Consider the following 10,864-nt stretch of genomic DNA (forward strand, 5'->3'; position numbering starts at 1 on the left):
ATGCTCTGAATGCCCCGGTAGAGCGCCACAGGGAAGAGTGTGTGCCTAGGATAAGGAAGGATAAGGAAGGATAAGGAGGGGCCCCGGGTTGGAGCCGAGCACAGGCATCTCTACCCTACTCAGTTCCCTCCCCTTGCATGTGAGGAAGTCTGGGGTTGATTAAAGGTGCTTGTTCCCTCTCTTCTTTGTGAGGATGACACACTGGGTAGTGGGGGTCTGGCTTAATTTAGAGATGGGTTGAGTCTTTCCATTTTCTCTGTCACTCCGTCCTCCCACTTTGTGCTTCTATTTTTTTCTCTCTGTCCATCTCTCTCTTGAGCAATGGTGGGGGATTCCCCACCATTGCTCAAGTCTCCAGATTCCTGTCTCCTCCCTGCTCACACCCATCCTCCTTGCCCCCACCAGCAACCTCAGGCTCCCCTCAACCCCACAGTACTGCGGGCTCAAGGCCATCCCTCCACTGGCTGCTACAAGACAGGAGACCAAACCTTTTTGTAGGTGACATCACAGAATAATGCTCCTCCTTTCCTTCAGTCCCCCACCCCTCCCCATACACAGCTTGGTGGCTGCTGGACGCCAGCTGGACGGTGAAGTCGAACTTGCAGTCCCGCCCCCCTTGCCAAGGTTGTCGAGGAATACTCCAGGTGCTAGATGGCCAGTGAAACAGCAGGTCACACTTCCCAGCAGATGTCACCAAAATCACCTGGTCTTGTGGGCAGGTGGGCTGTGGGGTTTTCCAGAGAGACAGATTAAGGATACCTCTACTTTTCATGTCCTCAGGAACAAGGGCCCCTCCCCAACCCAACCCGTGTTTCCTCTCCCATCCCCAGTCCCCTCTGGGATTTAAGCCTCTGTTCCCTAGCTGTTCCTCACCCGAGACGGGCCAAATGGATGTTCTCATAGACCTGGATTTCGGGTTTGAACTGAGGAATCGAGGCAGCTGGGGAGAAGGAGCCATCAGGGATACAGAAGAGAAGTCAGCAGACAACTTAGAGCCGTGTTCCTTGCCCCCTCCCCTAGAGGAGGTGGGGTACAGAGGCAGGGTGCGAGCCTAGCCCTTTGCCTCCCACCCACGTGCCCTCTTCTTCCCCCCGGGAGGGAGGGACTCACCTCTGCCTGGAGCCCCACAGACCCTCTGCCTCCAGAGCACAATGCTGAGGGCCAGGATGATGACTCCCTGGCCTATTGTGAGCAGCAGCATCAGAATCCAAGGCATGTCCCAGCCCATGGAAGGGGTACAGAGGGCAGGAGAAGCATCCATGGAGGCTGTAGTAAGAGCCAGACCAGAGGGATGGGAAGGAGGCAGTGAGGGGGCCTGTCCCTGCGCCCCAAAGAGAGGCCTCCCCTCCACAGTCTGGTGGGCTCTTCCAACAGAAGACTTTGTCAGTTTCCCTGCCCCCAATATCCTCCACCCTACTCTGCCCCTTTCCAGGTCTCTCACCCTGACCCATAAACAGAGAACGGCGGCCAGTCACAGTGGCTCACACCTGTAATCCCAGCACTTTAGGAGGCCAAGGCAAGCAGACCACTTGAGGTCAGGAGTTCAAGACCAGCCTGGTCAACATGATGAAACCCCATCTCTACTAAAAATATAAAAATTGGGGCCACGCGCAGTGGCTCACACCTGTAATCCCAGCACTTTGGGAGGCCGAGATGGGTGGATCACCTGAGGTCAGGAGGTCGAGACTAGCCTGACCAACATGGTGAAACTCCATCTCTTCTAAAAACACAAAAAAGAGACCGGGCGCTGTGGCTCACGCCTGTAATCCCAGCACTTTGGGAGGCCGAGGCGGGCGGATCCCATGTCAGATCAAGACCATCCTGGCCAACATGGTGAAACCCTGGCTCTACTAAGAATACAAAAATTAGCTGGACATGGTGGCATATGCCTGTAATTGTAGCTACTCGGGAGGCTGAGGCAGGAGAATCACTTGAACCAGGGAGTCAGAGGTTGCAGTGAGCTGGAATCGTGCCACTCCACTCCAGCCTGGCGACAGAGAGAGACTCAGTCTCAAAACACACACACACACACACACACACACACACAAAAGTTAGCTGGGCATGGTGGCAGGCACCTGTAGTCCCAGCTACTCAGGAGGCTGAGATGGGAGAACAGCTTGAACCCAGGAGGTAGAGGTTGCAGTGAGCCAAGATCGCGCCACTGCATTCCAGCCTGGGCAACAGAACAAGACTCCATCTCAAAAAAAAAAAAAGGCCAAGCATGGTGGCTCACACCTGTAATCCTAACACTTTGGGAGACCAAGGCGGGCAGATCATGAGGTCAAGAGATCAAGACCATCCTGGCCAACATGGTGAAACCCTGTCTCTACTAAAAATACAATTTTTTTTTTTTTTTTTAAGTTTTGCTCTTGTTGCCTAGGCTGGAGTGCAATGGCGTGATCTTGGCTCACTGCACCCTCCACCTCCCAGGTTCAAGTGATTCTCCTGCCTCAGCCTCACGAGTAGCTGGGGTTACAGGCATGTGCCACCACACCTGGCTAATTTTGTATTCTTAGTAGAGATGGAGTTTCTCCATTTTGGTCAGGCTGGTCTCGAACTCCTGACCTCAAGTGATCCGCCTGCTTCGGCCTCCCAAAGTGCTGGGATTACAGGCTTGAGCCACCACGCCTGGCCTAATAATAATAACAATAATAAACAAAATAAAATAAAATAAAAAATAGAGAATGGCAATGCTCCCTGCTCACACATGGGCAGCCAACTACAGAGCAGACCACCACTATAACCACACTTTCCCCTCACACCCTTTATAGTAATTCACCCTTTCAAGAAAAAATAGCCAGGTGCGGTGGTTCATGCCTGTAACCCCAGCACTTGGGGAGACCAAGATAGGAAGATCATTTTAGGCTAGTAGTTTGAGACCAGACTGGGCAACATAGCAAGACTCTGTCTCTACAAAAAGTTTAAAAATTAGAGCCAGGCGCGGTGGCTCATACCTATAATCTCAGTACTTTGGGAGACCAAGGTGGGCAGATCACTAGAGGTCAGGAGGTTGAGACCAGCCTGGCCAAAATGGTGAAATCTTGTCTCTACTAAAAGTACAAAAAATTATCCGTGCATGGTGGCGGGCGCCTGTAATTCCAGCTACTTGGGAGGCTGAGGTGAAAGAACATCCCTTTCCGTCTCCTCCCTCAGTTTACCTGCCAGGCTAAAGCTGACCCCTTTGTTGTGAGTCATGAGGCAGCGGATGATTCTTGGTCTTCGGCTCCTGTGCTCAGAAAGCCCCTCCCCAGGACACACCAAGAGCAGGGCAGCCTCACTGCCCCAGAAGGACTGAACACGGCCCCTCACGGGACCCTTCCCTTCCTGCCAGGTCACAGAGTCCATGCGTCTGCTGGGGACCACAGAGCACAGGAGGACATTGCAGGGGGATCCATCTGCAGCCCTTGCAGATAACTGGGATCCTGTGGGGGAGAGAGGGACCCCTCAGTTCTTCACCTAAACTTCCTGGCCCACAGTAACCCCTGGTCTGCATGCCCCCACTCACCTTTGAGCACCAAGACGTCGTACACCCTCCAGTTCTGGTAGTTGTGGTGCTGACCTAGCACAGCGCACCAGTACCGCCCGGCATCGTCCTCCTTGGATCCCTCCAGCCACAAAGAATAGTTCCCCAGCAGTCGGAGCCTGGATTCCCTTCCTGGTTTTCCAGGGTCTGGGGCTGGCCTGCCCACTTGGACTTGGGCTACCAGGGTGGTGAAGGAGCCTGCTGCAGGGCTGCGGAACCATGACAGGTGTTCGTCCCCATGTAGAGTGGGTGGTGAGGGACATGACAGTTCCATTGACTCCCCCAAGGCCACATAGATGGCCTGGATGTTGTCTGTGGGAAGAAGGTTGTATGAGGCCAGAGGCCTCCATCAGATCAACAACCCCCCATTTGATCTTCAACCCTGACTTCTTCCCCTTCTGGGGTCCCCCAGCACGGGCCTGGCTGGTGACCACCTTTCTCAAGTGACAGCTACAAAAATAAGACAGGTGGAGAGAATAGGGTATGGGCTTTCCTTGTCTCTCCCCAGACAGTGAGGGGTCTGAGGGCAAGAGGGAAAGGGCTGAAAGAGTTGGCAAATGCCCACCTCTCTTCTACTCATTTCAACTTTTCTGAAAGCATTTACTCATTCTTCTTATTTTATAAAGGAAACTGCATAACCTGGATCTTCGTTGCCCCTGGGTCTTCCCTAGTGTCAGAGGCAGGAGGAGATCAGTTGGGGTAATTCTATCTTCTTGAGTCAGATGCCTTTGCCAGGCTCCTAGGAGAAAGAGCAGCAGTCCCTCTCCAACCTTGGAAACAGCTAAGGAATCACCTACCTCTTGCCCCTTACCTGCAGCCTGGGGAGTTCCACATAGGAACAGGAGGAGGAATAAGACTGCCATGGGGAAAGCCTGCCAAGTTCTCTTGCTCCAAGACCTGGTGTTCCCAAGGAGGAAGCAGAGTCCAGATAAAGGCCCACACTTGCTGGTCTGGAGTGACAAGGGCCCCTGGAGGGGATGGGAATGCTGGGGCGATAGCGTCCAGCAGCATGTGTACTAGGGAAAAGTGACTACCACTTTTCTGTCCTGGAGAGAAAAGGGCACAGCCCAGGCCGCTCTGAAGATGACCTTTTTGCTCTTCTGATTCCACATCAGCTAAGGGACTCAAGTAAAGACTTTCCATGCAAAACACCATGCGGGGAAGTGGTCCTGCCTGTCTAGCTCCCGTCAGTCTGGAAGTACATTCTGAGGTCTCTTCCACTCCTAAGAAATGTCAGCCATGAGTTGGGTGGATCACTTGAGGTCAGGAGTTCGAGACCCGCCTGGCCAACATGGTGAAACCCTGTCTCTACAAAAAATACAAATATTAGCCGGGCATGGTGACATATGCCTGTAATTCCAGCTACTCAGGAGGCTGAGAGGCACCAGAATCGCTTGAACCCAGGAGGCAGAGGTTGCAGTGAGCCGAGATCGTGCTACTGCACTCCAGCCTGGGAGACAGAGCGAGACAGCGAGACTTCATCTCAAAAAAAAAAAAAAAAAGAAAAAGAAAAAAAAAGAAATGTCAGCTATGAGTGAAGAAACTGAGTTTTCACATTGGTCCTCCACAGAACCCAGCACAAGACTGCGTATCCAGTCAGTGTCCAGTAAATGATTTGGAATGACTTTCCCTGTGGTTGTCTGGCATACCCCAGACCTCTCCTGAACCCCTGATGAGTGTATTAAGTTATTACTCAAGGAGAAGGCTAACGGGCTGATTCATCCTTCTGAATGGCAAAAACTCCTAAGGCAGATCTTCATGCAGTTATTATAGTTTTAATGTGTAATTCATTTATTTTAAAAAATTATTTTGATGAAATATTCCATACATACCAAAAACTATATGAAGTACAACTATATTATGGATAAATGGTGGTATATTAACACAGTAGAACACTGGACAGCAATGAGAATGAACAAACCCAGTGATTTGCAACAAGGTTGAATCTCACAACATAATGAGAGTAAAAGAAGCCTGGCCAGGCATGGTGGCTCATGTCTATAATCCTAATACTTTTGGAGGCCAAGGTGGGAGGGTCGATTGAAGCCAGAAGTTTGAGGTTGGGCAACAGAGCAAGACCCCAACTCTAAAAATAAAGGCCAGACATGGTGGCTCATGCCTGTAATCCCAGCACTTTTGGAGGCTGAGGCAGGCCGATCACGAGGTCAAGAGATCGAGACTATCCTGGCCAACATGGTGAAACCCCATCTCTATTAAAAATACAAAAATTAGCTGGGTGTGGTGGCGGATGCCTGTAGTCCCAGCTACTCAGGAGGCTGAGGCAGGAGAATCGATTGAACTCAGGAGGCGGAGGTTGCGGTAAGCAGAGATCATGCCACTATACTCCAGCCTGGCGACAGAGTGAGACTCCGTCTCCAAAAAAAAAAAAAACCCAGAAATAAATAGAATATTCCAGGCCGGACTCGGTGGCTCACGTCTGTAATCCCAGCACTTTGGGAGGCTGAGGCAGGCTGATCACCTGAGGTCGGGAGTTCAAGACCAGCCTGACCAACATGGAGAAACCCCCTCTCTCCTAAAAATAAAAAAATTAGCAGAGCATGGTGGCACATGCCTGTAATCCCAGCTACTTGGGAGGCTGAGGCAGGAGAATCACTTGAACCCCAGAGGCGGAGATTGTCATAAGCCAAGATCGGGCCATTGCACTCAGCCTGGGCAATAAGAGCAAAACTTGGTCTCAAAAAAAAAAAAAAAAGAAAAGAAAAGAAAAGAAATAGAATATTCTAGGCCAGGCACAGTGGCTCATGCCTGTAATCCCAGCACTCTGTGAGGCTAATGCAGAAGGATCGCTTGAGCCCAGGAGTTCAAGATCAGCCTGGGCAACATGGTGAGACCTCGTAAAATTAGCCGAGTGTGGTGGCGTGGGCCTGTAGTCCCAGCTACTCAGGAGGTTGAGGTGGAAGGATGTTTGAGCCCAGCAGGTGGAGGATCAGGACAGTGAGCCATGATTGTGCCACTGTGCTCCAGCCTGGGCGAAAGAGCTAGACCCTGTCTCAGAAAAAAAAAAAAAAAAAAAAAAAAAAAAAAGAATATTCTGTTTCAGTCAGAGATCCTCTACGCTGTGTAACCACGATTCTGGCCAGGCGCGGTGGCTCAAGCCTGTAATCCCAGCATTTTGAGAGGCCGAGATGGGCGGATCACGAGGTCAGGAGATCGAGACCATCCTGGCTAACACGGTGAAACCCCGTCTCTACTAAAAATTACAAAAAACTAGCTGGGCAAGGTGGCAGGCGCCTGGAGTCCCAGCTACTCGGGAGGCTGAGGCAGGAGAATGGCGTTAAACCCGGGAGGTGGAGCTTGCAGTGAGCTGAGATCCGGCCACTGCACTCCAGCCTGAGCGACAGAGCGGGACTCCGCCCCAAAAAAAAAAAAAAAAAAAAACAAAACAAAAAAACCCCACGATTCTGAATTTTCTTTCTTCTCCACTTGCTTTATCATTTAAATTTTATGTGTTTTTGAATCTAGTATTACTGGTATCATGTATACATTCTTCTGCGGCTTTCTATTTTCACTCAGCATCACGGTTTTAAGATTCATTCCATGCATAAGAGTAATGATTCACTTATTTTCTTTTTACAAATATTCCCCATATCTCACCATGCTGAATTTTCGTATCCAGGACCATGGTGTAGCTTTCCATTTATTGAAAAGCTTTTCATTTACCTCTTTCTTTTTTTATTTTTCACTTATTATTGTTATTATTTTGAGGCCTGGCTCCGTCATCCAGGTTGGAGTGCATGGAGCAATCTTGAACTCCTGGGCTCAAGGGACCCTCCCACCTCGGCCTCCCAAGTAGCTGGGACTACAGGTGCGCACCAACACACCCTACTAGGTCTTTTTTTTTTTGTTCCCTAGGTATTTTGTGTAGAGATGGGGTCTCACTATGTTGCCTGGGCTGGCCTAGAACTCCTGGTCGCAAGCAGTCCTCTCTCAGTCACCCAAAGTGTTGGAATTACAGGCGTGAGCCATGGTCTGGAACTCCTGGACGCAAGCAATCATCCCTTGGCCACCAAAAGTGTTGGAATTACAGGCGTGAGCTACTGCGTTGGGCCAGTTTACCTTTATTTATTTAGAGACACAGTCTTGCTCTGTCACCAAGGCTGGAGTGCAGGGGCAAGATCTTGGCTCACTGCAACCTCTGCCTCCCAGGTTGAAGCGATTCTGGTGCCTCGGCCTCCCGAGTAGCTGGGATTACAGGCGCACGCCACCCATGCCACGCTAATTTTTGTATTTTTAGTAGAGACAGGTTTTCACCATGTTGCCCAGGCTGGTCTTGAACTCCTGGCCTCAAGTGATCCGCCCGCCTCGGCCTCCCAAAGTGCTGGGATTACAGGCGTGAGCCACCGCGCTGGGCCGGGCCAGTTTGCCTTTTCAGTAACTTTTTATAGTCTTCTTCATAACATCTTGCATTTCTTGTACTAGATATATTCCTAGACACCTTATCTTTTCTGTTACTCTTATCAAGTACTCCTAATCTCACCTCTCGTTTCCGCTGTCACTCTAGAGTCTATCAATAATGAGACAGAAAAAAATTACTGAGCTATGCCTGGGAATTTTCTGATTCTCCGCGTTCCTAAATCTTCCACTAGTTTCGGACCACTGCTGCACCCGTAGCCCCAACTGCGCGAAACTCTTCTCAGGAAGCACTGAAAATGTCGCAACTCGCCCGGAGGCGGAGCCGGTACGGGCTGACGTCAAGGGCACACAACACCTCAGAGGCAGGGAGGGCGGGGCCGGCAGGGGGACTTGCTGCTGGAAGAGCAGCGGCCCAAGCCAGGGCCATGGCGAAGCTGCTGAGCTGCGTCCTAGGCCCCCGGCTGTACAAAATCTACCGGGAGAGGGACTCTGAAAGGGCCCCGGCCAGCGTCCCTGAAACGCCAACGGCAGTCACTGCCCCCCATTCCAGCTCCTGGGTGAGTCGAGTTCCTCCCCGCCGAGGAACGTGGTACAGTCCAAACCCTTTACGGCCTTTGCTCCTCAGAAGTGCCCATAATGGGAAATAAGGGGAGCCTGCTTGTCAAGCCAGTTATTCGCAAAGTCTGCGCTCTGTGTGCTTCCTGAGTTAAAGTCACGCCTACGGACTGGCCGCCTCCTTTCTTTTTCGCTCTTTACCGCTTTCTCATTCCGACTGCCACTCCTTGCTCTTTCCTCTCCGCGTCCCCCCACCCTGTCTGTCGTGGTTCGTGCCAGTCCTAGTTGAGTCTTAAGTCCCGGGAAAGAGACCCTGCGCGGACTGGGGAGCCGTTGAATTTTGCCGTCGGACTCCCAATTTCCTCTTTCGCAGTGCCTCTTCGTGCCTCCCCGGCTCCGTTTTTATCTTCCCTTTACCCTTGCCTTGAATTTCAGAATGACTTTTACAGATCCTGTATCCGTAGGTCCTCCCCTCAACCCCCGCCCAACCTAGCCTGGAGACCCGAGTCATTGTATTCTGGAGAGCGGGCGGTGGTGGTAGGCTGTTCTAAATATTATCTTCCTTTTTATCAGTTGTCTCACATTGTGTTACTGTCTCCTACAAACTGCCCGCTCCTACCACATTCTCTTCTTAGTCAACTACTCTTATTTCTGATGCTTTTCTTTCCTTCTTAGATTGTCTTGGTGTCTTTCTTCTCAAACTAACCCTTCTCCCCATATGCACGCGCCTGCAATCCATTTTAAACTAGACTGTGGAAAAGGAGCAAAAATCGTCCAATGCTGCTTTCACTTTTGCTTCCAAATCCAGCTCCCTGTGTTTGTTCCCATGGTCGGGGTGGGAAATTAGGTTCAGGGTGAGGGTGAGAGGAAGAGCGTTTTCTGTGGGGGCCGGGGATGTCTCAAGAGATAGTCAAGGAGAGTAGAACCGGAGGACACACAGCAGAGCTTCTGAAAGGGAAGGAAAAGGACCTGCCAATGGCAGGGTCCTTAAGGAGGCCATCTGTTTTGGCAGGATACGTACTATCAGCCCCGTGCCCTGGAGAAACATGCTGACAGCATCCTGGCACTGGTATGTCTACCCTGGCATCTGGGACTCTCTGCATCTTTCAGACCCACCTGTCCTCTTGAACTTAGCCTTCCCTAGCTTGGGAGCAACAGTGCCCCTGGGGTTGGGGGATGCTCTGGGCTCTGCAGCAGACCTCTCCAACACAGCCACACAGACACACTCAAAGTGTACATACTTGGCACTCCCCTTTGGTATGTAGCACTGCTTTCTCTGGGGGCAGCCTGAACCATAAGGAAAACATGTTTACTCTTGGGACCATCTGCAGGTGCTAAGTCCTGCAGTTCCCCAGTGACCTGTCCTCCCTGGCAACTAACCTCTTTGGCTGCAGGGACAGCTGTTCGTTCTGGCACAGTTCCTGTGGTGACGTCTGCGCATCTCTTGGGGACCAGGTCAGGGGCTGTCTTGAGCAGGGCCAATTGAAAAGGCTTGATTAACTTGAGTAGACAGAGAGACTGCCTTTAAATGTGATGGAATTATGCCTGGAGATGGAAGACATAATTCTTCCATAATTCCAGAGGAAGAAAATAGAACCTGTACCTAGTTTTCCCAGCTTCCATTACACTGACACACTACTTTTCAACAAATATTGAGCATCTACTATATTCATGGTGTCATACACCAAATATGATATGATATCCCTCAGGTTGTCCATCTTGCTCAGAGTATAGGCCTGGAATGGCAGGCGTGTGTGTGTGTGTGTGTGTGTGTGTATTGATTGCCTGTCCCTGTCTCTCTGCTGCAGGCTTCAGTATTCTGGTCCATCTCTTATTACTCCTCTCCCTTCGCCTTCTTCTACTTGTACAGGAAAGGTCAGTGTGGTTTCAAAGGTGGTGGGGTAGCAAATGGGCAGGTTGTTGGCAGAGGAGCCAGCTCCCTAAAGAGGAGAGGGGACCTGTGAGGATGGCTTGGCTTCCTTCTTCCATCAGGCATCTTCTTCCTCTTAGGGTATGGCTGTTCCAAACAGGGAGTGTGGGGTGGAGGTTGGGGCTGAACTGGGAAGAGGAGCTGAGGAACACTGCGGAGAGGGTCTCACATTGTCCCTCTCCCTTCCCAGGTTACTTGAGTTTGTCCAAAGTGGTGCCGTTTTCTCACTATGCTGGGACATTGCTGCTACTTCTGGCAGGCGTGGCCTGCCTCCGAGGTAGGTGGAGAGGAAACCTGGTTTGAATCTTATCTGTCACTGTCACTGGGTACATATTAAGTACCTTGTGCAAATACAGTTTAGTGATGGGCCCTGAGAGGGAATCATTGAGAATGGTTTAAGGCATGATCTTTTCCTTAAAAGACTTGGGTTATAAATATGAAAACAAAAAGGTTTGCTTTTTTTTTTTTTTTTTTTTTTTTTT

At 50.7% G+C, this 10,864-nt stretch overlaps 2 protein-coding genes across 5 annotated transcripts in view; one reads left to right on the plus strand and one right to left on the minus strand.

Moving 5' to 3' along the window:
- Positions 1 to 611: 611 nt before the first annotated feature.
- On the minus strand, positions 612 to 8,074 carry LY6G6F (lymphocyte antigen 6 family member G6F). Of its 3 annotated transcripts, XM_017859512.1 has the most exons (7): positions 8,022 to 8,074; positions 4,163 to 4,262; positions 3,506 to 3,835; positions 3,159 to 3,422; positions 1,111 to 1,266; positions 874 to 940; positions 630 to 724 (listed from the first exon to the last, which is right to left on the minus strand). In XM_017859512.1, the coding sequence occupies exons 3-7, from the start codon at positions 3,795 to 3,797 to the stop codon at positions 700 to 702; spliced, it is 804 nt and encodes a 267-aa protein (XP_017715001.1). In that variant the 5' UTR covers positions 3,798 to 3,835; positions 4,163 to 4,262; positions 8,022 to 8,074; the 3' UTR covers positions 630 to 699. The 3 variants fall into 3 exon arrangements, with proteins under 3 accessions (XP_017714999.1, XP_017715001.1, XP_017715000.1); XM_017859510.1 differs by lacking the exons at positions 4,163 to 4,262; positions 8,022 to 8,074 and adding an exon at positions 4,335 to 4,462 and having other exon boundaries at positions 612 to 724; XM_017859511.1 differs by lacking the exons at positions 4,163 to 4,262; positions 8,022 to 8,074 and adding an exon at positions 4,321 to 4,415.
- A 90-nt stretch (positions 8,075 to 8,164) lies between these two features.
- Positions 8,165 to 10,864, plus strand: part of ABHD16A (abhydrolase domain containing 16A, phospholipase) — a 17,923-nt gene continuing 15,223 nt past the window's right edge. Inside the window, exons 1-4 of one of the 2 annotated variants that reach the window (XM_017859515.1) lie at positions 8,165 to 8,454; positions 9,465 to 9,521; positions 10,261 to 10,327; positions 10,573 to 10,659. In XM_017859515.1, coding sequence (XP_017715004.1) covers positions 8,194 to 8,454; positions 9,465 to 9,521; positions 10,261 to 10,327; positions 10,573 to 10,659 — 472 coding nt within the window. In that variant the 5' untranslated portion in view covers positions 8,165 to 8,193. Of the gene's footprint in view, positions 8,455 to 8,534; positions 8,990 to 9,464; positions 9,522 to 10,260; positions 10,328 to 10,572; positions 10,660 to 10,864 lie in introns of those variants that run through there. The other variant, XM_017859516.1, reaches the window with a different exon arrangement.

The sequence above is a fragment of the Rhinopithecus bieti genome, unplaced genomic scaffold (assembly GCF_001698545.2).
Source record: "Rhinopithecus bieti isolate Rb0 unplaced genomic scaffold, ASM169854v2 scaffold_51440, whole genome shotgun sequence".
In the NCBI taxonomy this organism is placed as follows: domain Eukaryota; kingdom Metazoa; phylum Chordata; class Mammalia; order Primates; family Cercopithecidae; genus Rhinopithecus; species Rhinopithecus bieti.